The following is a 27265-nucleotide window of genomic DNA, read 5'->3' as shown; positions in this document are numbered from 1 at the left end:
CGTATCTCTTAACACCGCTTAACTACTGCGTGTCGCGTTCCCATCGGTCAACTTCGGTTGGCAGACGTACTCTCTGTTTTATTTTTAAATAACCAAAAATAGTGAGAACGTATTATCCTTACTTTTTAACCGCCAACCGCGTAGCAAAGCACTGCAACTAATCAAAAGCCGACTCTATTCCCTCTTGCTCCGGGTTACAACCACAACCGGCGGTTCCCCGGATTATGCCCACCACCATCCTACCAACGCCCGATGGTGAAGCACATCCGCCAGCCAACCTCGCCATCGATCCACTCTCTATCGAAGCTTTATGATGAGCCTGAAGCTAGCCTGAGTCTCCGGGCAGGTGTAAGATATGTCCTCCTACTAGCGCTTCCTTCCATTTTGCTTTTCTTCCTCTTCCTGTGCTGGGTCTTTTAGGTAAGGGACAGATCAAAATGGCGCGAAACCAAACCCATAGAACCGTAACCTCGTACTTCCGTTTCCGAAGAGATGTGCAAGTGATACTAAGAAAGCGCTACACTATATGTATAAGAATCTGATGCTGAATTTCTGCATGTTGCATCTCGTTTCACAGAACTTATCGCACACGGACCTCGTCCACGTCCAAATCAACGGACAATGCGTAGACTGCAGGAAAGATGGCTTCACGTTAAGTAACGTGTGCAATCGTCACTCGATCGTCGATCATGTCAACCATTTCGTTCATGTTCCGATTAATAGTACATCCAAGTAGTAAATTATTGTGCCACTGTACTGGCTCACAAAAAAAGGTAAATGTGTAGGTGATGTCATATCGGAACACAACACCATAATGGCAAGCAAAGTATACAGCGATAATACAACTGGTTATTTTAGATGAACGTAATAGACTAGAAAAAATTGCATTTAGGCCAAAATACACACATCAACACATCCACTCAAATAAAAAGAGAAGGAAAGCCAAAACAATAACCGCCAAATAATAATTTATTCATTACAAATAAGGTGTGTTATAGAGAAGAAATAAATTCAGGGAAGGAGACAGTTCTAAAGAAAAAGAGATAGAGAGAGAGAGAGAGAGAGAGAGAAAGAGAGAGAAAGAGAGAGAAAGAGAGAATGAAAGGATAAGAGAAGGGGAAAAGCGTTATCGTACGAAGTGTGATCACTGAACGAATTTGTAACGTGTATTTTAAATGGTGTTTTTTATCTGACCCACGCCCTTCTTTACCAGCCAGTGTCCTTATTGGGACACGTTTCATCAACACGCACGATCAAGAACAATGTCACCATATTAATTACAGAAAAGAAGGGCACAAATCTCACCAAACGGTTAACCTTAATATCCCCACCGGCAGACACAAGCCTCAGACGTAAAACAAAGATGGTGGAAACCATACGATCACCATGCGTCTCCATGGAGTATCGATCATGCTGGCTACCTTTACTTTTGTTTTTCTCGTTTGTTAGATGGATGCTGTATCTCACGGTTCAATAAGCCCAGAAAATCTTCCAATAGGCGCTAAAAAAAAACATTACCCACACACCTAAGTAAGAACTCCAAATCGGTTTCAGAGACTCTGCACATCACCACCATGAAGAGTGGCGATCATTTTGTGTCACGATCCTGTCACCATCAGTTTAGACTTCAATTACTCCAACACATACCTTGTAAGCGTGCTTACACTACGCAATCCCTTTTCAAGGGCTTTGATTTTTTTTTTGTACGTATATCCTAATTCCGGTGCCTTTCTTTTCTGATCAAACAAGAACAACTGAATCAAACAAGTACGCTCGCGAGAGTTGTTTAGGTAAAGCAAACATTTGTTAAATTTGTGAAAGCAAGCCAGATTGCAAGGTTCCATGAACTGAGTGTGAAAGAAAAATGTAACATTTCTGTGCCATTAACTATGGGGAGAATGAATGGACAAAATAGCAAGAAGCACGATCGCGTATGATTGTTTCGATGACACCAGGATAAAAACGAGTTGCTCTTTTTGTGCGCCATATACCTATATGTGTTTCGTTTTTTTTTAGTGAAATTAGCAATTAAATCAAAAACAGCAATTCTTCAAGCGTCATAAAGACGTAGTGCGGGTACGAGAGAACACGGGACAAAACATTGGAAAGATGCGAAAAAGAAACGACGTTGTTAGATAATATTTTTTTACAATTTTATGTAAAGTCATCCATGCACAAGATGCAACAATTTAAACAATTGTGTGCACACTCTGCAGAATTATGGCGATAATAGTTATTGTGCCCGCGTAAGTCGATCAAACCGGATCAAACTTAACATCAAGCCGGAAGGAGTTTTGAGGAACGGCAATAAAATCAATAAACGGAAAAAGTAAGCAGACGACAGTTAACGAGTAATCGGTTTTTAATCGGGCATCAATCCCGCCAATAAGTAATGCGTTTGGAAATATACTGTGATTTATGAACACTGAATGTCCGCTGCCGGAAGACACGGAATCTCGCGTTTTGCTAGCTAAGAAAGCTACTTCATTAAAATGTTGCGAAACACGGCAAAGAAGGAAGAATTGTTTGGTAAACATACATATACGGATAGAGCCTACATTAAATCAAATACAACCGGATGGTTAGACTGTGGTAGAAATAATTTGTTCGAACCAAAAAAAAAACTGTTTTACTTTTAAAAAAATATCAGCAATAATTATAAAATATGATTCGTTCGCAAATGCCCATTTTGATGTGATGGGATGAATATAAGTTTTTTAGCAAAATGAATGGATGCCAAACCATTACTTCGTATAATAAACAAGACTAGCAATATTTGATCGTTTCTCCATCGTAGGAACAAACCCGGACGGCGGTGTAGCAGAGGGGACGAAGCAAGGGAACGTATCCGGTAAACGGGTGGTGTTCGTTTTGGATTAAAGGATAAATCAGGTTAATGCAAAACTTTGTTGCCATCTTACTGGTATGCTATTGAATGATAGCAGTATTGTGAAATTATCAATAAACTAGATTGACGGATTTATGTGCGTTAAGGTATACTGCAGCTTGATGACCGAACGATACACGTGGAGTTGTTTTTGGTTTATTATACTATCATTTACATTTCACTTCGGCTGTCAAATCGTAGTACAACATGACGTAAGCGTTAAGTATCCAAGTATATACTGACTTGTTTCAATATACGCTTACTAATGACTGCGCTGTCATAAACATTAGTATAAGCATTTCATCTTTGTTCCTCGAGCGATAGGAATCAAAGCTTCATTTTGTAGGTCGGTAGGAACGGAACGTGACGAGTCCATTTCCAGCTGTAAGTAAAATAGCCTTCCGTAAGTATCTCTTCACGATCATCTCGTATTGGTGGTTATTACTTACCGTCGCAACAGCGTCATACCGTATGGAAAATCGAACGTGTTCTTTTCCCACTCCAATCCGCCCCCGGGTGCCATTCCTTCCCCACTCTGTACCGTTTCCAGGGCCATTTCTTTCGACCAAGCTACAAGTCCACGTTCCTCCGGCGTGCCGGGTATAAGATTATCCAGCGTGCAACCGAGCACACCACCGACGAGAATAGTGGTACCGAGCAATACCGACAGCGTAGAATCGACCGTTTCATTGCCGGTTTGTATTGCACCCGGATGTTCCTGCAGCCACAGACAAAGAACGAGCGGAAAGAAGAACGAAACGCCCAGTATGTACAGATTGCGCGCCGATCGCAAATCCACGTACTGTAGTGCCGCCAACCCGAACGCCGTGATCATACCAAACATGACGCAAAAGATGCCTCCGACTACTGGGTCCGGTATCATGATGAAGGCGGCACCGAACTTGTTCAGCACACCCTGCAGTATCATGATAAGGGCGGCCCACTGTATTACACGCCGGCTGCCTACCTTCGTGACACCGATTGCTCCAACATTCTCGCCGAACGTATTCGTTCCATTGCCGGAACCCCACAGTCCGGCCAGCACCGTGCCGAGTCCTTCGATTCCGATGCCCCGGTTGATGGCGTGCAAGGGCGGTGGTGGAGCCGCACACATCTGCGAGATCGTCGGATAGTAGCTGATCGATTCCACCGTACAGGCAATCACACCCGCCAACATTCCCAACACGCCGGCTAACGATACGGTCGGCAACCCGAACTGTCCCGGGTACGGTATGCGGAACCATTCCGCATCCTCCAGCACGCGCAACCGTACATCCGTGCGCGCTGGATGTCCTACTGGGAAGACACCGGTAGCCGTCAGTACACCACACACGGTCCACATGATGGCGATCGTAAGCAGTACAGGAAACAGTTTGAACAGCGGAAACCAGATCAATCGTAATGCATGTCCCTTCCGGTATCCCACCCCGGGAAACTGCACATCGGACATAACCTGGGAGAAGAGCGTCAGCATGGCGGTGGTACCGACGGCTATGCCCCACTGCTTGGACGCTGTTTCACTAGCATGCCGAAAGAGTGTTATGCCCACGAGTGCCACCGTCGGTACGATCGTTAACGGAGTGATGATACGCAACACCTTTCCCACCAGTCCGCTAAAACCGAGCACAACCTGCGACAGGGCTGCAACGGCAATGGCCCCGGAGAGTTCACGCATTCGCACCTGCCAAAGCTCCGTACGGTCCGACTCTGTCATTGCGTCCATTACTTCCACCGGTGGACATTTCCACTGGGGCAGATTGAGGATGGCAAGTGTAGGCACGAGAAAGGAGATGGTACCACCCTGTACGATGGGTAACCGACAGCCCCAGGTTGCTTGCAGATAGGTGATCAAACCGGTGACGAAGATCATGGTAGATATGATGGTCCCTCGGGCAGGATCTTCATCTCTCATGCAGAGAGCGGGCGTTAGGATGAAAGGAATCGAAACGATCGCACCAATCATCGTTAGGTAGTGCTGTTCAGGAGATCATGAGAGTTCGGATCATATCTAAATTGTTGGAAATGTAGTAGTCTTCTCTAGAAGTCTACAATGTAGTGGCTCGATGGATTAGTGATAGCGTTGACGGATTTGCACACGACCAGTACGGTAGCAAATTTCATTTGAACTATTTAACTAGACTCTTCAAATACATTCTAGGAAATTCCGAAATGAAAGACTCAAAATCACCTTCTAAGGTTGTAACATCAAAAGTATTAGACTTTTCTTAGAATCTCTAAGAAATCTAAATAAGATGTGCATTTTTTCTTTTTGGTTGAACGACCTATAAGGTCCTATCCAAGGTCATTTCTGGCTTACTAGACTTATTTTTACCACGTGGTCAGTACTTGCTACGGGGCGACGGTACGGTTGGGATTTGAACCCGGTCCTGCCGTGTGGACCTGCGCCATTTATCACATGCATTACCGGGCCGTGAGTGAAAAGAAACATATTTCAACAAATTTGCTTTAAAATACATCAATTTATAAAATTTTGCTAAATTTCCCAAAAAAAATCTAAGGCTATAGCCTTAGAAAATTTTCAAATTTTTAGAATTTTTTTATTTTTTTATGATTTTTAAATATTTTTTCTATTTAAAGCATTATTTGATTGAAAAGAAACTTATTTCAACCAATTCGCACTCAAATAAATCAATTTATAAAATTTTGCTAAATTTCCCCAAAAAAAATCTAATGCCATTCAGGGAACCATTAAGGACAAATCAATCAATTGCGCTAGTCGAAACAATAAAATTAATTACGTGCAACGCAACACTAGGTCCAGCACACTTTCCACGCACGATTCACACTTCTCTTTCTTGGCTAAACGACATACTAGGTCTTGGATGTAAAGCGACTCCACTACCACTACAAAGCTGCAGCTATTATTGATAACATCGGTACAAAAAAGGTTACAGGCATTAGAGAATAATAGCCTGCTGATTGATTAGCTACCCTGCACAGTACGCACCTGTAACGCCATCATGATGCAGAAGTACCATGGTGGATTGTCGTCGATTCCATAGTTTATGTCAGCACCACGAACCTTAGCTTCTTTCGTATGTTCCTGCTCCGGTGCGCATTGTGGTTGCTGCTGCTCAGTCTCCATCAAACTAGACAAACTGCTCCCTGATTGTCCCAGTCACAGTTCGAGTACCGGCATACAAATCAAAGAATTTGCACAACTAATTAGCACCGTACGTAATTGACTAGAACGTAATTTAAAGCATCATTTAGTGGGTGATTCTTTTCGCACACTAAGCGTACACTAAGGTGTAAAGTGGTGATCATCCTAAGTGATCGTCATATCACACGATCTGTTCATGTTATTTTGGTGTGCGAAGTTGTACTGCTTTATACTTATTTAAAAGCAGTATTTCAACCGTTATGATTTTTATTTTGTTCACCTTCACGATCTTAGCTCAATTGCTTATAGATCACCTAAAACTTCTAAAACACCTAAAACTCACTTCAAACTCTAGCAATAAACACTGCAAAACTCGGAAGCGCGTTCGCGCTGTTCACTTGCTCGGAACTGACTCGCGCCCAGCCCCGAGTTGTGTGCGCTATTTAGAGACCTTTCTCAATCCTCAAACCTGCTGCTACCTTCACAGCCCCATTCTGCTTCTGGATGTTGCAACGGCGATGCGTATGGGGAAGTAATTTTCCATGCTCTTTACGGCACTCGTCATAAAACCGTTGAGGCGACTGTCAATATGCTGCCTGCCATTATAGCGATATCCACTCGTCTGGTCTTATCAATGATAAAAAAAGGCTTCACTACAGTATCAACCGGAATGTGCTCATCAGCTCACTAAAACTACGTCCACCGTAGATATATTCAGACGCAATGTTCCCGATTTCAGCTAGCCTTTAAGTAAAAATTTATATCGCATACGATCGTTATATGGGGTTATATGCTAATCGCACCAGAAAAAAAAGAAACAACTGTTAGAAGAACTCTTAGGTAACAATTAGTAAGGCAACAAATCTACGGCTCCATCGTTACGAGAGCATGCGATCGCAATCAACTTTTGTACTCTGCAACTTTGCCACTGAGGATCGTTAATTGATACGTCCCATTGAACGTTTCGGACTATGTTCACTGAAACCAAGCGAATGACCTGTGCAAAATGCTCTAGTGGCCCATTCAAAATATTATTTATACATAGAATAGTTCTAGGGCGACTGTCTTGTACCACTTTATATGTTAATACGATGAAGGACGTCGTTTTGTTACCAGATTGTATGCTTAGTGTGTTAATAATATGGACATGTTTACAAGATGGCAAGATAACAGCTTCCCTAAACAAAAACATTAGTTATACACCACTAGATTTAATTGAAATGTTAAATATTGGTTTATTTGTCTTCTTTCGATCCCATGCAATGAACAGCAAAGACAGTTTGCGTACATGAATTTTATGTAATGTTGGAACTCAAAAAAATGAAAAGAAAAAAAAACTTAATGCTAAACATAGAACAATCAATTTGTACAATTCTTTCAGTTTACTTCACAAATATGCTTAAAACGTTCTTTTCCCTTTGCTGTTAAAATTGGCCAATTAGCTGTAACATTTGAATATGGGATAGTTGGTCCATATGTATCTGATGTCTGATTTCTTCATTGACACTTTAAACAATTGTGAAAATTCTATTTCAAAGATGAAAGAACACAAGAATATACGGAAAAAAATTATTGTTTCGGGACCCTAAAATAATATGCGCCTTATAAAAATGCTATAAGCTACACCACACGCAATGTAACGTGTTTGGATAGCTAGAAATAAGAGGCAAACATAAGAAAGTTACACTAAAACACTTCGAACGATGGCGCAATCCATCCACTCTTAATAGTTGGCATTCGTTTTCATCTTTTTGTTTCTTCTTGCTAGCCCGATGTTGTTATTTTTAGGTACCTCGTCAATATCGGAACTGTCAGAACCGCGTGATCCATCCTGGAACCCACCGCCCAGATCAGCTCCATCACCGTACTTGCCGGAAGCCCGCGCTAGTTCCAAGTCGCGAACTGTTTTAGTGGGAAAACAAATATGGATTATAAATTTTACATTAGTACTAGCACACGTGTATCTGCCACCATTGCGCGTTCTGTTGGTAAGGTTGGTAGGAAAACATAAACGTCTCCGGTCGAATGTGTCAATATGTATGAACCGTTCGAGCCAACGTTCGGGACATTAATATTAATTGCTAAACCAGCGCAACACACAACCCGATAGGGTAATGGCGCTTTCTTGTGCTTTACAAATTGGTGCAACTTACTTTCCGTTTCGAGCTTATTGTTTTGTCTCCGGAGATCGTCGATATCGTGCTGGTGTGAGTTGTTCTTTCGTCGCATGAACTGGATGTACTCGGCCGCTTTTTTCAGTATCTGCGCACGGCTGGCCTGCAAAAAAATGAGATGCGCCCAACAGCGTGTTAAAACGTTTCGTATGGCGTTTAGGATATAAGATAAAAGCATAAACAATTGATCACACCTTTTCGCCCTGCAGCGATGGTACGGAGTCTCGCAGCGCAGTGAAACTGTCCTTGATGTGATCACGCCGTTTCCGTTCAAGGGCATTATGATGAGCGCGTTTTTCGGCCTGTAAGTACAAACAGAGAATTGTCAAATTCGTACGTTCGTGGTTTATCTATTGAAACAGGTAAAAATCTTGCTCGTTTTCGTTTACCTGAGAGTAAAATTGACTGCCAGCGCCGGAACGGGACTGAGATTTTGTATTATCCGAATCATCGCCATCCTGTTCTCGCCAACGTCCGCAATAACAAAGAGAAACATACGATTATTCACTGCCGCATACCAATGTTACACTGTAGCTTCTTTTTAGAAATGATTGAAGCAAATAGGCCCAAACCCTGTGTACGTGAAATATACGTGCAGCATATGCCGTGCCACTACTCACATCGCTCTCTATGTCAATGTCCCGATCATCGTCACTCATATTGTCGTACCACTCGCTGGTGCTTAGCTTCCGTCCTTGGTTATCCTCGTGCAAGCGCATCCACGGGCTGTTACTTTCTACGATGCTTCTCAAGGCGGGCGTCTGAGCGATTCGATCGGTCCGGGGATCGCAAAACTAATCCAAAAACATAAGGCTTATTACATACTGCGTCGTGACTGATGTCTGTTTTCCCTCTTTTCCCTTCATCACAACGCATGCAAAACACGGTAGACGGCATTGCGATGAGGCACAACATACGGGCAACCCTTGCGTTTGTTTACACTTACCTCACTGTTGCATAAATTGCTAATTTACGGTCAATGAACACCGCCAGTCACCTTTTCCGCCGTGTGAAATCCGCGTGTATGTAAATGATCCTTTACTATTGCCGCACACGGAGGTAGAAAGGACACAGCAAAAAGGGTCTGCAAATTCCTTCAAAACACGATGTTTATTTCTACACTTTTCGGAAAATGTCAAACAAGACGGTTTCTTATGCAGGGGTTTTATCTTTCTTCGAAACTCAAATTATGTAGAATCCGTTATCGCCATTATTTCATCAAGAAATATTCATAATCACTACTAATTCATCAAGAATATTACGGGAAGATTTTTGGTAAAAATTGTAACTATTTACAGACAGTCATTGAGCTATCAACATAAATGTAAAATGTTTGTAATGTTGTTTCTTGATGTTGTTGTTAATGTTTCTTTCATGATCATGTTATATGTTGCTAATGGAGGTTTATATGACAAAATAAAACAATTGGAATGGAATAAATTTGTTTTAAAAATACTCTTGAAATTTATTTTTACTACGCCGTTTTTCATAACATTCAGTATGCTCTGCAGTAGCCCTGCCCTTGGAATTGTTTGACATTTGACAGTTTCCAAACGTCATAGCAACACAAAGCTAATTCAAAAGCAACGAATAAAATCCCCGCTTCAAAACATATCGCGTCAATGATGCTATGCTGCTGCTAGAGGAAAGTTAAATCATAGTAAAATGGCAATTCCATCATCGCGAGTGTTAATAAACGATCTGGATAACAAAGATGAACTATACGCAGTGTTGCAGGAAGAGTTACGCAAAAGTGGTATCAAATATCGGAAGGAGAAAAACTCGAAAGCATCAAATGTAAGTGTGGGTATAGATTTACCGTGCGGGAAACCTTCGCCGTATGCACAATGTTGTAATTTAATTGTGGATTTCTTTTGTTAAAGGAAAAACCCAAGTGTAAACGCATCTTCAAAACACCCTTACATGCACTAGAGCTCACCGATGTGCTGCTAGCGAACGGCGGAATAGTACAAATTCCCCTGTTCGTATCAAACGCATGTCAGTTTATACTCGAAAATGTAGACACGGAAGGACTGTTTCGGAAAGCTGGTTCCACCAAACGCCAACAACAGATAAAGGTAAACGGCAAGTCTGGTGCTCGATGCCATGACGTACCTTATCTTGAAGTAACCATGATATATGTTTCAGGCGAGTTTGGAGTCGGGCATTCCGTTGGGCAAATCGCACCACGTAATTGACGTTGCCAACATTATAAAGACATTCTTCCGCGATCTGCCCGAGGCACTTTTACCATCCGGAAACGTACAGGAAGCACTCATCCGATGTTTGCTCGGTGGCAACGATGATAAGGTGCACAAGCTGATGATGACCTGTTTGCTATTGCCACCGTTGACGCTCAACACCCTTGCATACTTCGTGCAGTTCTTACACACGGTCTCCATGCATGCCGAAAAAAATAGGATGACGGCGGAAAATTTGGCCATCATATTAACACCTAGCATTATGCCAATCACCGAATCGGTTCAGCAAAGGTTTAACAGTCACGTCAAGGTTTTGCTGTTGCTGATTGAAAATTCTCAACAGATTGGTCTCGTCCCAGAGGTAATCCTTAGCCAGCTGAAGGAAGATACTGGAAGCAATATAAGCATGGCATTAACGAATGTGACGGACAAAAAGAAGAAAAAGCGTCGCAGCGGATCACTTACGCGCATGTTCAACGGTTTCAAGAAAATGGTCAGTGCCATTGGATCATCGGAGAATTTGGACAGAACAGATGAAAGGGGTGAAAACGATCCGACAATGGTGATCGGTACGCCTTGTTTAAGCAAATCAGCAAAGAAAAGGAAAGTGACGGATGGAATTGCTTTCAGTGCCAAAAAAAAGTAGGTATAAACATTGCCCATGTTGGTAGCGTTTATTCTGCGATGTTTACCCAATACAATTTCGATTTTTTTGTTGTTGTTACAGGAAAGAAGTAACATCCCTATTGCCGGATAACCATGATCTTCTACCTTGCACGCCGCTCGTTATAAAGTGAGTTTCAAACTATCGGTATTTATTTACTGTGAACCTTCGTTTACTGTGAATGTAATACATTCTAGGGAACCGAAGAAAAGTCGCCTAAGCCTTGGAGGAAGTAAAAAACCCAGCAAAGTGGTACAACGTCTGCTACCGACCGGTTCAATACCATCAATTACCGAAGGCAAACCAATGGAACGACGTTGGAGTGTGGTCGGTGCACCATGGGGACGGAAAAAACAAAATCGCCACAAAGTGCAGGAAACGGAAAACAGCACAGACATGCTCGATGCGGGAGCAAAGGCTGAGGATGAGTTTGATGCGGATCCGGCAGGCAAATCGCTTTTGCTTGCCGGGGGTCGCATGTCGCCAGTCGTCTCGATGCCCTGCCTCTTCAGTGCTGAGAGGTTGTGTGCCACGGCAGATAAAATGAATGATGAATTAACAGAGTCGAAAGAAGAGGATGAAGATGAAACCAATCGCGATGATTTCCTTAAGATCCGGCGTAGCGAGTATGAAGCGATTAAAAAACGAATGTCGGACATTGAGTCTAAGCTGTCGAAAGAGTTCACCGCACTGGTTGGACGAGACGACGTGCTGTTGGATAATGTCGAAGACAAGTATCGACAGACGCTGGAACATACGGAACCGATCGAGGCAACATGCGCCACAACGGATCAGTTGGCAAAGAGGCTCAGTCGCGAGTTGAAGATTCGCCAGAGCGGTGAACACAAGGTGATCCGATCGCCGAGTGCAAGAAAGATTGGTACTATTCGTAGGCGTAGCCGAGAGGCTGTTCGTCTCTCGCGCAATCAGTCGTGGCACGTTGGTAATGGGGCACGAGATTTACCGGCTACCGTCACGACTGGTACGGTGGATCTTTCCTTCTATCCCAAGTCCGGTGTGTTGAAGCGCGGTCGTCCGAACACGGTACAGAGCGGGTTAAAAGCTCCGGATACAACGATGACCACACCCTGTCCGGAACCAGAAACAATGGAGTTGGCGGCGGAAAAGCAATCCGCAAAACCACCCCCCCGTTCAAGCGGTGGCAACTTCACGGATGAAGAAAAGGAAGAACAATGGGTTAATGCGGAAAGCTACTTTGAGACGCATAACGTCACCGATGATAACGCATCGAGTGTAATGGATTCAACTGCCGAGTTTCTGACGCCGTGTAAGGTGCTGATGGAAGATTATTTCAAAACGCCGGATCAACATTCCCGCCGTGCATCGTTAAGATCGGCTTCAAAACAGCAACAGCCTGCAACCTTCTGCACTCCCACACCGTTAGTATCGCGAGTTGATGTGAACATCCAGAGTGCGAAGACGCCCATGCTTCCACCGGTAGTTCCACCACGCATAAAAACTCCCGCCCGGACGCCCAAACTTCCACCGCGCACACCGAGCAGCGCGCTACGGCAGGCAAATTCAGCCAGCTTGCTTAAGTCTCACTTTACACCGCTACAAGAGGCTCAGAGCGGTCGTGCATCAATCGCCCGAATTCGGAGCCAAAATGCAGGCATGGTTATGGCTAAAGCCAAACTTTTCGATGGACTCGTATCGAACGCTAGCCTAGAGTTGCAATCCGCAGCAGGAGCGACGAATCGAACACCGATCGCAAAACGGCGCCAGAGTGGAATGTTCCGATCGACATTCGATACAATGGTCAATGGTCGTGAATCGGCTGTTCACATTCCACAAGTGCAGAAGCTACGATCTGCTTCTGCACAACACACAAACGTACACCGCAGTCCCAGGAAATCGACACCGCGAAAACGTGCCTTCACGAAGTCGACACACGGCGGAGGAATTAATCGACGTGAAAAGCTCCGGCATGCAACAAAGGGTCCTGCGGGCAGTGTAACGTCGGCCGTAGGAGTTTCCTCCAAGGTCCTGCTCAACTCTCCGCGAATTGTGCGCCGGCTGCAGGAGAATGTGCAGGAACATCTAGCAGCGACAAATGTGAATGTCGTATGTCTCTCGCCGAACGTAAAGGACGTGAACAGCGGAAAGGCGATAGCCTCGCCTAGACTAACGACACCACACATCCGTAAGCAATTGTTACGGAACTCGCCTAGACGTATCCTGGCTGCGACACCGGGGCGAGACAATCGTATGCCGCACGGTGAGCGATTTCAAACGCCACTGAAAGCCACACCACTATCCCGCTTCGCAATCAGCGCTGCACCCGGTTTTGAGAACAGTCCCGAACGATCACCCCATACACGGGCGGCAAATGTTCGTTAGGCATGGAAATTTCACACCGTAACCGTGTTTTAGAATACCGTTCAACAAGTGCCAGCGCTGCGTTTACGCACCCCCTTTGCTTTCCTAAGAGATTTTAAAATTATGTGGTAACATGTAGAAAAATTGACAAACATGACAACAAAAAAACTTGCAGGACCTAAAAGAAAACGTTTTTATTGTAGATAATATAATGTAAGGATGTACATGTACCGAAATTCATCAAAATCATCGTACGAAACTGTGCAGTTAGTCATCTTCCGAAAAAAATAGCTCTAACAGGTCAGCCTTGGCGCATTGTTCACCTTCCAGCCGTTGAGGATTTTTCCATCGTATCATCGTCGGTATAACCGAAAGATGAGTATTGGTGTCCTTGCGAAAGGGGTTGTTCATATCTTTCCATCTACGGTCGTATGTATGAAGAATCGTAAATATAATGGAAAAGAAAAAGAAAGACATCCACAGTGACACGTGCTACTTACGTTGGTCGATCGCCTACATCGACGTAAATGAAATGCGAATTCTCTGGTGCTTTCGTGTTGACTGCAGTTTCGATGAATGGTGCCGCTGTTGGGAGGTACGTGATTAACATTATCTAAGCCACTGAATGTCGATGAAAAATTAGGCGCCAACTACTTACCTTCCACACAGTCGCTACACCAGCTCTCACCGTTATCGAGCTTTGCACCGGTGAAAAGAATATTGATCGCGTCTCCGTTTCCGTTGAAGTCTTTCATAAATGCAACGAATGCATCGTAGCCAGCGACGGAATGTTTATGCACCATTATAATTTTCGGTTTCTTCGGCTGTGCGCCTCTAGATGATACCCGTTTTGGTCTTCACTGATAGCTGCTTGAGTATGTAATACCGATTGGCTGCTTGTAGCTTCAATTGGAAGATAGAAGGAAGTGCTAAGATAACCTATCTGTTCTCTTTAATTTTAAGCCGGTCGTCAGTGACAAAATTGCATTGTTTTGGATGTGTACTTGGACAGGCTACAGTGCCAGCCAAAATGGAATCAGCGGTTGAAATAAGCATAATGTAGCATGATGTTTAAAAAATATGAAAACATTGTTTTTATAAATTAAAAGAGAAGGTAAAACAATTGATTTAATATCGCATTGGTTTCAATATTGTGAGGTAAAGTAGCATTGATCGCATTGATCAAACACCTTCCATAAAACTATCACAATGGATTTATGCATCGTTCGCAGATAACATTGAATAAAGCCATGACCAGAAATGTAAGCTGATGTACCTGATCACCTTTGATCCTGCGATTTGAAAGGATTTAAAAAAAAATAAACCTGGAAAAACGCAACAGGGGCAAAATAGAAGAATCACCCACTGTGCGCTACCTTGAAACGTACGCACCCTGCAAAAGATACCTTGGCGAAAGTTTTGACATATGTTGCAATCACCGATGTTGCATTTATGACAGCTCTCGGGAAAATAGTGGTGTTTACGTGTACTTTAAAACTGTAGTAAAGAATATAAGAAATAAGGCTTTTCCCGCAGTCCGCTCATCATCCACCCCGTAGAGCAAACATCTTTACGTGTGTGCCACGCACTGGTCGGACTAGTTTGATGGGATCAAACCCCGGCGCCGGAAGAATCCACCGTACAACAGCGAATGAACAGTGCACTGGGCGAAAAGGTGCACAATTTTCGAGGACGATCGTTTCACAGGTGTACCGAGGGTGAGGGCGCAACGCACACGTCGTGGTAGTCGAAAGTTTCGCGCACCGTGTTCCACCGGGGGTCCGGCATACAAGATTAACATATTCTTCGAAACAATCAGCCAGCTGGCTGAAAACTGCGTCAAGATGCGTACCCTAGGGCTGTCCGTAATCAGCATGCTCCTGACCGGGCTGGTGATTGGCAATGCTTACTATCAGAAGAAGCAGTTCTACCCATCGGTGGTGTACATCACGAAATCCAACCCGAGCATGGCCGTAAGTGGTATCCTTTCTCGTACGCTCGTACTGCATGTACCATTGCATTGTTTTATGTACACGTATTTTCTCTTTTCCAAAGGTCATATACATTCAGTCGCTCGTGCTTGTGCTGATGTTAGGTAAATTGATGAAAAAAATCTTCCTCGGCACGCTACGGGCGGCCGAATTCGAACACCTAATGGAGCGGTTCTGGTACGCGCTGACGGAAACCTGCCTCGCGTTTACCGTCTTTCGAGATGATTTCAATCCAAAGTTTGTGGCACTGTTTACGGTGTTACTTTTTCTAAAATCCTTTCACTGGCTGGCAGAAGATCGTGTCGATTATGTGAGCAAATGTGCACATTTAGAGAGGTGGTGCCTTTTTTAATATAAGCTTTCCTATTTCGTCCCTAGATGGAACGCAGCCCCGTGATCGGTTGGTTATTTCACGTCCGAGTGGCGGGACTGTTGCTATGTTTGGGATTGTTCGATTACGAGCTAATATCGTACGCGTACCAGTCCACTATCGCGAAAGGCGTTACCGTGCAGCTTGTGTTTGGTTTCGAGTACGCCATCCTAATGACGATGGTCATTAACACGGCCATAAAATACATCTTCCACGCAGCCGAACTGCGTTCAGACACACCGTGGGAAAACAAGGCGGTATTCCTACTGTACACCGAACTGATCATTGGCTTCACGCGTGTCGTACTGTACGTGGTGTTTGTTATTTTGATGGTCAAAATATTCACCCTACCGATGTTTGCCTTCCGTCCGATGTACTACACCATGCGGTAAGTAAAGCGGTGTTCACGCTACGGCGGTCCAAAACTTATCTTATCAATTTATGCCTTCTTCTGGTCATCTCCTCCTACCATACGCGGCGCTGTATAGAAACTTCAAGAAAGCTTTGAACGACGTAATTCTTTCGCGGCGCGCCATCCGCAACATGAATACGCTCTATCCGGACGCGACACCCGAGGAGCTGCAAATGTCGGACAACATTTGCATCATCTGTCGCGAGGACATGGTGAGCAACTCGAAGAAGCTCCCGTGTGGTCACATATTCCATACAGCTTGTCTGCGTTCCTGGTTCCAACGGCAGCAGACGTGTCCGACCTGCCGGTTAAACATTTTGCGAACACCGATTACAGCTGCCACTGCTCCTGCCACCCCGTTGCCGAACAACAATGGAAACGACACTAATAATGGTGCCGGCGTTGCTGGCGGTACCGACACTAGCCGTCCGACGATGGTTGCTGGTAGTGGAGGTGCTGGTGGCATTGGAGCCACTACTGGTGCTGTGACTACCGGGGCTACATTAGCGAATGGTAAGTGGATTTTGTCAGGGTTCCAATGTTTTAGCAATACATTGAAATATGTATTAATGTTTCTTAGAGACGATTATACTGGGTTGTTACATTTATAACGATTTTTCTGTATATTCTCTTTCAGGTCTTACGACGGCAGGAACGGGTGCATTACCATTGTTTCCTCCTGGTCCCATGATGTTGCCACCATTCCCATTTGTTGGTATGCCCTCATATACGATGCCCTTGCCACCGGTGCCACCATCGCTGGACACACTGTCTGACGAGGAGGTACGCGCGATGGAAGGCAATGAAAGGCGCCATATCGAGGAACGCATTAAGCATCTGCAGAACATACGCACCCTGCTCGATGCATCCGTTGCGCTCATGAATCAGTACGCAGCCATAACGGCCCGTCTGCCACCGGAAGCCGTAGCCCATTTGCAGCAGCAATCGCAAACGGCGCAACCAAATCTATCGATGGCCAATTCTATTAATACTGCTGCTAGTAACATTGCTACTGCTACGAAAACACCGGCAACAATCACCACATCTGCAACCTCGGATGCAGCAATGGCTGTAAGTGGTGGTAGCACCAGTAATCCAACGTCACCACCAGTGACAGCAAATGTTGTCCCCGAAAGCAGCAGCAGCAGCAGCAGCAGTAATAAACCTAGCAGCAGTAAGGTTAGTGATAGTGATAACAATAGAGTAAGTAACAACAGCGTACCGCCCACCGGGCGGCCAGCTGGCAGTAGTTCGGGATTGTCTCAACCGAAGCTAGAAGATCTCGGACCGCTCAGCAGCGATGAAGACGACACATCGGTAAAGCTGAAAAAGGAACCATTACCGAACGATAGCAAAGTTTTGCTTATCACACCCGATCAGATGCAGGATGCAGCCGGTCCGTCGAGAGTGACGGAGCTAAACGGTGGGGGCGCATTAAAACGACCCGAAAGTGCTGCGATGAGCGAGTTGCGCCGTCGGCGTTTGGAAAAGTTTGCCACTGCGAGCACACCGGATACGATAAACAGTGCGCAGGAACAGCAACAGTAAGGGAGGCCAGATGAAGAGGTGAGTTGTGTAAAGTGGAATTGCTCTTTGTTTCGTTTTCTGCCCGCGTTGGAGATGTTCGATCGCTGGCAGGAACGTCTTCCAATGCCAAAATGATGGAACAGAGCGCGAAAAACACTCCCGGCAAGGTAAAACGAGACAAGCGATTACAAGGACCATAATGTCGCCAATGTACGTCAAACCATAACGATAGGAACATGAGCAGTCTCGTGCTAATCATGCTTTAGGCAACTGTTTCGTTTTGCTTTACTACCGAAAAGCATACACACATTTGGCTCAGTCCGCTATTTTCTTTGCGGGCATACATAACTCCCCCCCTTCCTGGCCTGGAGCCTGGAATGAAAAATCTTGCATATCTTGGATTTTTGTTTAAATAATAAATCACTCGTTTATAGTCCTCCAGAAAGCATAGCTGCAATCTTGTTTCGCTTGTTAAACGATTGTCTTTTCTCTTGCTTTCGCTTGTTATATTAGAATGTGTGCTTGTTTTATGTAACAAAAAACTGCATTTGTTATGTGTTTTTTTTTTACTGTTTCTGTTCGCTGCAGTGCAGACGAACAGCAATAACAACAGCAGAGGGCAACCTAATTGCATTCCTGTTTTTCCCTATACTGTTTTGGCCCCTCGTCAAAGACCAAATAAAAATGCGCGAAAAGTCACAAAGGTGTTTGAGGGATGTGTAACATTTTTTTAAAAATCTCTCCCCACCATTTGCAAATGCAGCACACTAAACTGCAAGGTGAGTTGAGGTGCATGTGCACTGCTGGAGAAAACATTTAGAAACAGAATATAATATATGAATGTAGAAATACAAAGAAAAAAAACAATACATCTCGCAACCGGTGCGTACACGTGGATGTGCGAGAGTGTGTTTGTGTAGTAAAACACACGAAAAGTGATTAAGCAAACGGTAGAGAAAGGGCAAAGAAAAGGTGTATAAAATCGAATCACTTGACAAACAAACAATCAGCTTTGAGTTTCTGTTTGTAAAAGCAACAACTGTTAGATAGGCGATGTGTAATATGGTGATGAAACGCGGGATCCCTCACAGGATCGTCAAGGATGGCGCTTCACTCGTTCGTTGGAACTGTAGCGCGGAACGGATATCGGAGAGTTTAGAATGGCTTTTGTATAAGCAAAACTGGACATCAAACACGGATTGGATGGTTCGAGCATAGAACCACTCGCGGGGATGAGAGATAGTGTCTGGAAGTCTCTTATACATGAGCGTAATGTAAATAATGCTATCATATTGTACTGTGGAATCTAAAATAATAAAGGCAAAGCAACATAAAAATCAAACAAAACCCGTACGAATATGCTTATTTGGAAGGTTTTGGGATGGATTTTTCTGATATCTTTTACATTCCATTTCTTTCATTATTTGGTCAGGATTGTTCGAAATAATATTCACCGGCAATAAAACGCCTTTAATCAAGCGTACCCTCTAACACAACTCATTACAATCTATCGATGGTTTATGGTTTCATTAATATATTGAAGATACTTTTTACTTAATATCATTGCAATTAAATATCGTTCAGTCCTGTCAAGATGTTGCGCGTTGAACTAAAGCAAATGGGGCTGTAACAGAGGCGTAACGGAACGACATGTATAACCGACAACCAACATATCTTGCTGTTGCTAGTGCTGCTTTCCCATCATGCGGGATCATCTACGATCGTGTACAGAGGCACAAGTGCAGCTGAGCAAACAAATGGCGTCTGCTACACCCTGTGCTTCGACACAATCGGAATGACCACGCCCGAGAACGGAACGGCCAACTGGCCTGCGTTCCTACACAGCCGTTCCTATTATATGGTTGGCAAGTGATGATCGGACCGTAGGAAAAGGTTCTTCTGTGGTACACGTGACTCTTGCGTTCCGGGTAGCTGTGGTAGCGAGGTGTTTGATGTTTTCGGCTTAAGCTCCCGGTTACCGCTTTGCTTCTGTTCGAGCGTAATCGTCTGTTCGATCTCCTTCTGTTTGGTGATATAGTCCTCGAAGTACTGATGCGTTGCCAACCGCTCACAGGACCAGCGTTTGGCTGGATCTTTGTCCAAACATTTCTGCAAACGGTAAACCGTAACGTTAGATATCGGAAATTGAGGGAGCAAAAGTACATGCTTTACCTTCAGGAAATCCATCATCAACGGGTTTGCTAAGGTACGTGAAGGCATCTTGGCTTCGAGTGTTTCCAGTGTTGGTGGCACGGGAAGCGTTATACCCTGAATGGTTGGCGGGAAAGAACCAGAAACACCTGGTGGTCAGCTATATTCCAATTTCTACGCCCCTGTTTTGCTTACCTTAAAGAATTCATTTTGATTGAAAATGGCCAGATGCCGAGGTAGAAGATCGCCGAGCGTGCGTCTGATTAGGTACAGCTGATCGACATCACTACGGCCGGGCCAGAGGGCATCACCGCGTACCAACTCCGCAAACACACACCCGATAGCCCACACGTCCACCGGTGTACCGTACTGTGTGTCTCCGACCAGCAGTTCCGGCGCTCGGTACCATCGCGTTGCTACGTAGTCTGTATAATTTTCACCGGGACCTGCACACACACATACAAAAAACCAGGAGCGTAAAGCAACACGAGAGAGTAGTCAATAGCAAACAGCGTCTACTAAGATGCATTACTTACTAAGCATTCGAGCAAAACCAAAATCACACAGCTTCACCTGTCCCTGAGCGGTAAGTAGAATATTTTCCGGTTTGATGTCCCGATGAAGACAACCCTGCTTGTGACAGTAGGCAACGCCCTGGATCGTTTGGTACGTAATCTGCTTTGTAAGGTTATCGGGGCAACCCTGATAGGGAACAGTAACGAAAGAAAAACACATTTTTCAAAATTTGAATAAACACACACTATCAATTGCAGGCCTCCAACGTACCTCCGGATGTCGCTCGAGCTCATGCAGCACCGTGTGCTCGCAAAACTCAAACACCAAATGCAGGCGGCGCTTCCGCCGGAATACCTCCAGCAGGCAGACAAGGTTCGGGTGCTTCAGATTCTTCAGCAGGCGTATCTCTCGCAGCGCAATCTTCCGTATGGCTGGATCGTCCTCGGACTCGACGAAGCGCTTGACCGCAACGAGCGAACCCGTCTCCCGGTCGCGACACTTGTACACCACCCCGTACGAACCCTCGCCCAGCCGGCTGAGCTTTTCGTACCGATCCATTCTACTGCTGCCGCGTGATCTGGAAAAAAGTGTCGACAGGACGAACATGCTGCCGTAAGCGAGGGTGTCGGTAAGTGGGTACGGTTGGACACTGGCTGGCAACGGTCCCGGCCAATCGTCGGGATGATGGGACACGGTGCAGCAGCAGGACTCTTGCTCGGGAACACCGTATAAGATCGTGCGCGACCGAACGATAGCGAATGTTCCCTGGAACATTCTCCAACGTGAACTGCGACGCTCACTGCCAGACCCAAACCATCCGGTGGTCCAGCAAAGGATTCGAATCGCTAAATGGAAAAATCGCCTGACCAGTTAAACTTTCTCTCTGCTTTTCTTTTCTCTCCCTGCCCTACGCTTTTAGTTCTTTGTGGGATGGAAACGAGCAGAATTCTCTTTGTACACCCAGCAAGTCTTTCACACGATGGACCATGATTACTTCAGGAAGATTCCATTCGGAAAGAGTGAGAACGAACGCATGTTTCTTGCACTGTCCTGCTGCTGCTGCTGCTGTAGCCATGATCCTACTACTACGGCTAGTGGTTAAAGGTTCGGACACGAATCCTTCACGTGAGTCCTTCGATTTGAACGCCAAATGTTTGGCACTAGCCTTGATGGAAGCAAGGCCCACACCAGGCCGTTGGCCCCCTTCAATGTCAGGGAGCAAGTAAAACGTATTACACAAACACACGCGCGCGCGATGGCGCTCTCAAATACTCGACTACCTACAACTGCAAGGACTTTTTCTCCTCAGGTAAGTGTACATACATGTTGAAGCTTATCATCACGGTGGTCAGAAAGAACGAATTTTAGTGCCCACTAAAGAACTGTACGGTAAGCGCTAGCGCATTGGGAAAGATTGGACTAGCAAACTAAAATCAATACTAGGTTACCTTTCTGCTACGGACAACCACCAATTTACCCCTGGTGATCGGTTCGGTACGGTGCGGTCTTTGTGGAAATGTTCTGCGGTTACAATGTGTGGTAGTATAATACTACCTCTCCCTCACGTTAGCGTAAAACGCGGTCCAGTCTGGCTCGTGTGTTGTGGTTATGTCGTCATGGAGCAGTTTTCGTTACAACCAGGAAACAACCCTTTTCCTTTCCAGCCCTACCCTACTTACTCGGCTTCTGTCGACCAGGACGAAAGCCAGACGTAAACGTGACATTTGTCTTACCTCTCCTGTATGGCTTTGATAACTCCTTCCGCTTTTGACTCGCCGGATGTCCATCTGAAGGGTAGATTGCTGTCGAAGAAGGTGATCGAAAGAGAAGGGAATGAGTAGGGCACGAAATTCGATCGACCGGTAATTGATAGAATTGAAGACATTGAAGTTTGTTCGTTTAGTAGTTTTATAGTAGTAGTAGAAGAAGTAGTACCTAGTCGTCACATTCAAGATGTGTCTTCAATTATAATTCTTGTCTCATCTGAATATTATTCTTCTAATTTGATACATCTGCTGAAAAGGATAGGAAAATTGGAGCACAACATTCAACAGCTCAAGTTCTTGTAAGCATATGTCCCAATGCTACTCAACAAACTCCCCGACTGTTCCTAACGGTACTTCCTTATTTATTCATTCGCCCAACTTTAACTATTCCCAATCCATTAAAGATAATGTTAGGCTAGAACTTTTCAAAATGCCAATCGTACTGTAGTGTGTCGTGGTAGAGGAAAGAAAAGAAGGTTAGAATTACTACACCCGGGAAGGGGTGCGAGTGATTTTTATCGGTAATAATTATCGCGCCCAGAGCCGGTACGGTTTTGTACGCGACGTTGGCGTGATGGTACTACAACAACGTCTTATGTCGCTACCGTCGTCGATAATGTTGGCGCTACAGTGGGCCAGTAGGATTGTTGCAAGCATCTCACCCCGGTTAGGGTTTGACCTTTCGGAGGCAAGTTTCGGATCGATTCCAGCGGTTAGAGAAAACTTTTACACGCCATGTTTAAGTAATCGTTTTTAAGGTCAAAAGCTAAAACAATCGTTACAGGCAAACTGTTCCTTGTGAGTATGATATACTGAATGTTTCTGCTTCCCTCGCTTAGGGTTTTGTGTGAAATGTGCTTTGTAGTAGGTCATAGCGGCGTTAGTGGGTGCTTTCTTCAAGCAAATGTGTTTTTGTCTTTTGTTTTAGAACGTTTACCCTGAGGCACAACGAAGTTTCTAAACTGTTTTGATTTTCTTAATAGTGCTCATACACATCAAATCCTAACAGTAGGGCCAATTGAGTCTTCTCTAGTACCAAACTCGACTGATCTGTGACTTTCCTAAACTCAAACCAGGTGGTAAAAAACTAAACCAGCAACTGGTAATGTAGCAATTACAGATATTTTACAGTGCTAAATGCCTAACTACACTTCTACCAGCTTCAAGATCACTACCCCAAGATCACCTGGTCGCCTAGATTACTAGATCTCTTTATTGATTTCATACGATAACTTGAAGAGAATTAATTCGAGAGGTGGGCGTCTAGCACAAACGGTATTTCCAAATCTTATACTTCCGAGTCATACAACAAATGATCGATTAAAATTCCCAATAGTTTTCGATAGAAAGGTCATATCAAACCATCTGCAATTATAACCGGTACGATGGCTTCTATCTGTACGCCGAAACACAGTCCCAACTCGATCGGCATCTTTCAGATGTCTGACTGACATTGAAATGTGGAAACGATGCAATGTATCGGTTGGAATGTTTTCTGCCAGATAGCTATTTCTGTTCCACTAATCTAGGTCATTAATGCTCGATGACACTCATCAATCAATTGCCTAACATGGGTGGTTCGCGGTGAGCAATGGGCTGCATACATGAGAATCATTTTCAACCGTCTGGATGACCAGACCTGGCAGTGAAAAAAGGAACTTAAAAATAATCAATAAACTAACAAGACGAAATTGTTACTTCCGATCGCAAGGTACGATGAATTGTTTTGCTTTAAACTTTGAAAATCTCGCTTCTAGTTAGAGCTATACTAATGAGTCATTTCCCAAAACCTCATTGTCGACTTAGTAATCCAGTTAGTCACAAAGTTTCTTAGGGGGTTTTCTTATTACGTTCCAATAAAAAAAAGCCCCGCCAAAAAAAAAAGATGTCCAAAATTGAGCAAACATTGTTCTTCCCGTGTTCCAATACATCATGTTTAACCTGCCAGTATGTGATGCCTATTTCGTCAGCGATTAGTAATGTCCGGCAGGTGAAAGATAAGGCTATTATATCCTGCTTGACTCTAACAAACATTTGCGATATAAATGGTGCAGTGGACACGGCATAAATTGTCACACCGTTTCCCACAGTCGCACAGCCAAGGTTTCAAGGTTTCTCTCCATTCAAACATCCAAACCAACAGCGTCACAATTAAAGATGGCCGCTAAGCTGATCGTCGTTGCATCCGTGCTGCTGGTAGCTGTTGCACCCTTTGCAGCTGCAGGTCCTGTCGGTGGTCTTCCGTTAAACCTCCGGTCCAATCTGGGTCCGCAGAAAAACATCGACATCCAGTTGCCGGAGGGTGCTTCCTCTGTTACGGCGGATACAATCAACAATCTAGCGATCGTGTTTGCGGACACCGTGTACATCATGTCCGACGGAAGTGTCGTACCGGAAAATCCCATAACCACGTTGGCACCACCCGCTTCGAGTACTACGGCACCCCCGAACGGTAGTACCGGTGGACCAGTCATCACACCACCTACCTTCCCCGGCCGGAAATAGTTCGCACAACCGCGTTAGTGGCGTGGCGTGTACCGATCGATAACGGATTCCCAATTGGTGTAGCACGTTCGCGTGTGCAATAATAGACTGACTGATATTGTGTGTGCAAAATCAAATACAAAAATAAAATGAAGAAGAAAAACAAAATCAACACACACGCACACAGAACAATTCAAAACAAACTTTGTTTGTTGTGTTTGGCAGGTGAACCAGCAACAGGGCGAGGGGGAGGTGGAGGAAAAGGGTGGCTGTTTTACATTGCCATTCATGATTTCGCTTTCAATGCGCTTCTCGCCGTCCAAACAGATATACACGATATAAGTGCCAAACCCGAATCGACCGGTTTTGCATTTGTTAGGACGAACTTGGAAAATTGGACCCATAAATAACTCTTTACATGCCAACGGAATCTCTCCCACCCTTCGATACCTTTCATTTTCTCTTTCTCGTTCTCTCTCTCTCTCTCTCGCTCGAGCGCATTTCTCCTAATTCGCCTGCTGTGTTTGGTGGAAAACATTCAGACGAAATATCCGGCACGAGTTCAAAGCACTGCTGCACACCTTCGTCCTCAATTATCCTTAGCTACCGGAAATGTTGGCCCGTGTGCAACCCGTGTTGGTAGGACTTTCGCGCAACAAACAAATCAACTGTGATGAAGAAATTGACTAAGTGGTTCCTATTGCATACCGAACAGGAATCTTTTTTGTCCATTCTATATTGCTTAGCATTAGTATTCTCTTGTCTTAAAGACCCATTAGTTTTAATAGTTCATTGTGGGGAGTATGATAAATTACGCGTAGAATCATTTGCGTTTGGGAAATGAGACCGGGACACTAAAAATGGCGCCCTTTGCGTACAGATCCTTTTTCAAAAAAGGGGGGAAAGGAAAGTTACCTGCGTGGTAGTAGCGGTAAATGATTACCAAACAACCACAACCGTTTCTCCCCGAACCATTTGTCCATACGGACCGCCACGTTGGTACCGTTGGTTGTGGGTTGTGGATGGGTCGTGTTCGTATTACGTCTGATTTCCAGTATCGAGTCTTTGGAGTAGCACACAATGTCGCACACACGTCACTGCACTATAGTACACGGCAAAATACTAATCCAGATTGAGTATATTGTTTGTCTAGTGACTAGATATTACCATCCAATGCATTTGCTTAGTAGCGATAAAAGACAATTGCTACAAAGACACACCGTATATGCGTAAAAAACACTCTCCGCACTAATTACGATCACTACTGGCACATCGGGTGCGTTTGCTAGGTCCTTCTGCACGCTAGGGTCTGCTCAACTAATTCTTCCATCGGAAAGCAATCGGATGTTCCTGCTTACAGCGCTCGTACTTCGGACGTGAAAAACCACAAACTACACCTTGGCTCTCGTCCTCTCGGGGGGGCCGTACAAATTCAATGAGCGAAAATCGATCGCTACGGTACGGCGGATTTGCTTCGTTCGATTTTCACGACTCGCGACAGCGACTCCAAGAAGTTGTACAGCAGTACAAACAAACCCGTTTTTTCTTCCACCAGAAGAAGTACCCGTGTACTCTACCGCGCGTATGTAGTCCCTCTAGCGTTTCGGCCGTAATCGTAAAATGACCACAACATTTGCACAACTTCGGTTTGCTGTTAAGCGTCGTTTTAATGTGTTCTTCTTTTTTCCTTTTCAAGTGTGAATATTTTAGCGACTTTTCACGTACTCATTCGCGGGTTTTGAGTGCGTTTGCAACGGCTAAATGTCCTGGTTCCGTACTCTCGAATCGTACAGCACACGCCTAGCTCACCGGACCGGAATCCTCTGAGCCGGAGTTTACGAAAGCCGAAGAAAACCTCTCCGTCCATCAGGGGAGACAGGGAACGAAGAAAAAAAACGAACTTCCACCATGGCAACGGTGAAAAACAAAACAAATTCGTTTCGGTCGGTTGGGTTGGGTTGGTGCGCGTGTTTAGGTCGGTAGCTAGTTCCGCACCATGCTGGCGATGTAGGAGTGGTTCATCGTCGATGTCAGTACCATGATTTGGTGCGACAATAAGGGGGCAACGGTTGACGGACAGGCCAGAGGCTGTAAATAATGTTCGTGACCCGGTCCGCGACACCTGTGTGAGACTGTGTCCCATACACTAGTGGAGCGTGTGTCCTTTTTTTTTTGTTTTATTATTTACGTTTGTCAATCCATCATTATCGTGATGCAGATCGATGCGATCGATGCGATGCGGTGTTGCTGGAGGAGTAATTATAGGAAGGATAGTAGCAAAAGATAAAGATACATATTATGATGGACTAATATGTTTTGAGATCATTTCCGATTTCTTCTTCCGTTTGTCTGTGTTCAGGAATAGCGGTTATGTATATATAATTCAAAATCAAAACATGTCTATCAAAAATAACAAACTTTTTGTTTGATTTTTATGCTTCCTTTGAAGATCATTTCGTAAACTCTGCTTCATCGGGTAAGGAATTTTATTATAACTCATAATTTATTTCAAATTTTCAAAATATAGTCTCGATAAACACGAAACTGTCATTTTAAATATGTACGTATGAAAAAGCCTTTTGCTGCATGGGACAATATCATCTTCTCCATTTGACAGCGCAAGCCAAAGGGTAATTTTTGAATCAGCTGATTCGTGTG

The 27265-nt window shown here is 44.5% G+C and overlaps 7 protein-coding genes across 23 annotated transcripts in view; 3 read left to right on the top strand and 4 right to left on the bottom strand.

The window, feature by feature from the left end:
• LOC125763853 (uncharacterized) overlaps positions 1-2979 on the top strand; it is a 36417-nt gene extending 33438 nt beyond the window's left edge. For 9 of the 12 annotated variants that reach the window (XM_049427476.1, XM_049427474.1, XM_049427477.1 and 6 more), the window contains one exon: positions 145-2979. In XM_049427476.1, the coding sequence (XP_049283433.1) occupies positions 145-259 (115 nt within the window). In that variant the 3' untranslated portion in view covers positions 260-2979. The remainder of the gene's footprint in view (positions 1-144) is intronic. The other 3 variants (XR_007418411.1, XM_049427481.1, XM_049427480.1) reach the window with 3 other exon arrangements.
• LOC125763854 (solute carrier family 23 member 2) lies at positions 2973-6484 on the bottom strand. 2 transcript variants are annotated; one of them, XM_049427485.1, is made up of 4 exons: positions 6292-6484; positions 5856-6093; positions 3337-4862; positions 2973-3269 (listed from the first exon to the last, which is right to left on the bottom strand). In XM_049427485.1, the coding sequence occupies exons 2-4, from the start codon at positions 5991-5993 to the stop codon at positions 3215-3217; spliced, it is 1719 nt and encodes a 572-aa protein (XP_049283442.1). In that variant the 5' UTR covers positions 5994-6093; positions 6292-6484; the 3' UTR covers positions 2973-3214. The 2 variants fall into 2 exon arrangements, with proteins under 2 accessions (XP_049283442.1, XP_049283443.1); XM_049427486.1 differs by having other exon boundaries at positions 6355-6484.
• A 737-nt stretch (positions 6485-7221) lies between these two features.
• LOC125763856 (protein max) lies at positions 7222-9313 on the bottom strand. The gene is made up of 6 exons (XM_049427488.1): positions 9132-9313; positions 8806-8979; positions 8575-8643; positions 8380-8487; positions 8165-8288; positions 7222-7913 (listed from the first exon to the last, which is right to left on the bottom strand). The coding sequence occupies exons 2-6, from the start codon at positions 8902-8904 to the stop codon at positions 7735-7737; spliced, it is 579 nt and encodes a 192-aa protein (XP_049283445.1). The 5' UTR covers positions 8905-8979; positions 9132-9313; the 3' UTR covers positions 7222-7734.
• A 362-nt stretch (positions 9314-9675) lies between these two features.
• LOC125766525 (uncharacterized) lies at positions 9676-13579 on the top strand. The gene is made up of 5 exons (XM_049432553.1): positions 9676-9982; positions 10069-10263; positions 10334-11028; positions 11114-11179; positions 11248-13579. Exons 1-5 carry the CDS (start codon positions 9851-9853, stop codon positions 13409-13411), a joined length of 3252 nt encoding a protein of 1083 aa, XP_049288510.1. The 5' UTR covers positions 9676-9850; the 3' UTR covers positions 13412-13579.
• On the bottom strand, positions 13560-14412 carry LOC125766526 (thioredoxin domain-containing protein 17-like). The gene is made up of 3 exons (XM_049432554.1): positions 14049-14412; positions 13891-13975; positions 13560-13811 (listed from the first exon to the last, which is right to left on the bottom strand). Exons 1-3 carry the CDS (start codon positions 14191-14193, stop codon positions 13658-13660), a joined length of 384 nt encoding a protein of 127 aa, XP_049288511.1. The 5' UTR covers positions 14194-14412; the 3' UTR covers positions 13560-13657.
• A 396-nt stretch (positions 14413-14808) lies between these two features.
• On the top strand, positions 14809-18648 carry LOC125764074 (E3 ubiquitin-protein ligase HRD1-like). The gene is made up of 5 exons (XM_049427903.1): positions 14809-15363; positions 15446-15691; positions 15760-16139; positions 16240-16676; positions 16801-18648. The coding sequence occupies exons 1-5, from the start codon at positions 15235-15237 to the stop codon at positions 17709-17711; spliced, it is 2103 nt and encodes a 700-aa protein (XP_049283860.1). The 5' UTR covers positions 14809-15234; the 3' UTR covers positions 17712-18648.
• A 347-nt stretch (positions 18649-18995) lies between these two features.
• On the bottom strand, positions 18996-26673 carry LOC125764077 (cyclin-dependent kinase-like 4). Of its 5 annotated transcripts, none has more exons than XM_049427913.1 (7): positions 25523-26673; positions 22091-22159; positions 20628-20964; positions 20378-20543; positions 20037-20287; positions 19863-19958; positions 18996-19799 (listed from the first exon to the last, which is right to left on the bottom strand). In XM_049427913.1, the coding sequence occupies exons 1-7, from the start codon at positions 25588-25590 to the stop codon at positions 19545-19547; spliced, it is 1242 nt and encodes a 413-aa protein (XP_049283870.1). In that variant the 5' UTR covers positions 25591-26673; the 3' UTR covers positions 18996-19544. The 5 variants fall into 5 exon arrangements, with proteins under 5 accessions (XP_049283870.1, XP_049283873.1, XP_049283869.1 ...); XM_049427916.1 differs by having other exon boundaries at positions 20628-20934; positions 25523-26672; XM_049427912.1 differs by lacking the exon at positions 25523-26673 and having other exon boundaries at positions 22091-22245.
• Between the last annotated feature and the right edge of the window lie 592 nt (positions 26674-27265).

Source organism: Anopheles funestus, chromosome 2RL (genome assembly GCF_943734845.2).
Source record: "Anopheles funestus chromosome 2RL, idAnoFuneDA-416_04, whole genome shotgun sequence".
Lineage (NCBI taxonomy): Eukaryota > Metazoa > Arthropoda > Insecta > Diptera > Culicidae > Anopheles > Anopheles funestus.
This window is presented reverse-complemented; position numbering and strand designations above follow the sequence as displayed.

Excerpts from the sequence above, each read along its gene's own strand:
- LOC125764074 (XM_049427903.1), top strand. The coding sequence starts at position 15,235 with ATGCGTACCCTAGGGCTGTCCGTAATCAGCATGCTCCTGACCGGGCTG. Across the intron at positions 15,364-15,445 it reads AATCCAACCCGAGCATGGCC|GTCATATACATTCAGTCGCT; the intron begins GTAAGTGGTATC and ends TCTTTTCCAAAG. Across the intron at positions 16,140-16,239 it reads CCGATGTACTACACCATGCG|AAACTTCAAGAAAGCTTTGA; the intron begins GTAAGTAAAGCG and ends GGCGCTGTATAG.
- LOC125763856 (XM_049427488.1), bottom strand. The coding sequence starts at position 8,904 with ATGCGCTTGCACGAGGATAACCAAGGACGGAAGCTAAGCACCAGCGAG. Across the intron at positions 8,289-8,379 it reads CATCGCTGCAGGGCGAAAAG|GCCAGCCGTGCGCAGATACT; the intron begins GTGTGATCAATT and ends ATTTTTTTGCAG. Across the intron at positions 7,914-8,164 it reads CAATAAGCTCGAAACGGAAA|TTCGCGACTTGGAACTAGCG; the intron begins GTAAGTTGCACC and ends CCACTAAAACAG.
- LOC125766525 (XM_049432553.1), top strand. The coding sequence starts at position 9,851 with ATGGCAATTCCATCATCGCGAGTGTTAATAAACGATCTGGATAACAAA. Across the intron at positions 10,264-10,333 it reads AACGCCAACAACAGATAAAG|GCGAGTTTGGAGTCGGGCAT; the intron begins GTAAACGGCAAG and ends TATATGTTTCAG. Across the intron at positions 11,029-11,113 it reads GCTTTCAGTGCCAAAAAAAA|GAAAGAAGTAACATCCCTAT; the intron begins GTAGGTATAAAC and ends TTGTTGTTACAG.
- LOC125766526 (XM_049432554.1), bottom strand. The coding sequence starts at position 14,193 with ATGGTGCATAAACATTCCGTCGCTGGCTACGATGCATTCGTTGCATTT. Across the intron at positions 13,976-14,048 it reads GTGTAGCGACTGTGTGGAAG|CGGCACCATTCATCGAAACT; the intron begins GTAAGTAGTTGG and ends ACCTCCCAACAG. Across the intron at positions 13,812-13,890 it reads GATGTAGGCGATCGACCAAC|ATGGAAAGATATGAACAACC; the intron begins GTAAGTAGCACG and ends ATACGACCGTAG.
- LOC125764077 (XM_049427911.1), bottom strand. The coding sequence starts at position 21,131 with ATGTTCCAGGGAACATTCGCTATCGTTCGGTCGCGCACGATCTTATAC. Across the intron at positions 20,288-20,377 it reads TGGTTTTGCTCGAATGCTTA|GTCCCGGTGAAAATTATACA; the intron begins GTAAGTAATGCA and ends GTGTGTGTGCAG. Across the intron at positions 19,800-19,862 it reads TGATGATGGATTTCCTGAAG|AAATGTTTGGACAAAGATCC; the intron begins GTAAAGCATGTA and ends TACCGTTTGCAG.
- LOC125763854 (XM_049427485.1), bottom strand. The coding sequence starts at position 5,993 with ATGGAGACTGAGCAGCAGCAACCACAATGCGCACCGGAGCAGGAACAT. Across the intron at positions 4,863-5,855 it reads GCATCATGATGGCGTTACAG|CACTACCTAACGATGATTGG; the intron begins GTGCGTACTGTG and ends TCTCCTGAACAG. Across the intron at positions 3,270-3,336 it reads GGTATGACGCTGTTGCGACG|CTGGAAATGGACTCGTCACG; the intron begins GTAAGTAATAAC and ends TTTTACTTACAG.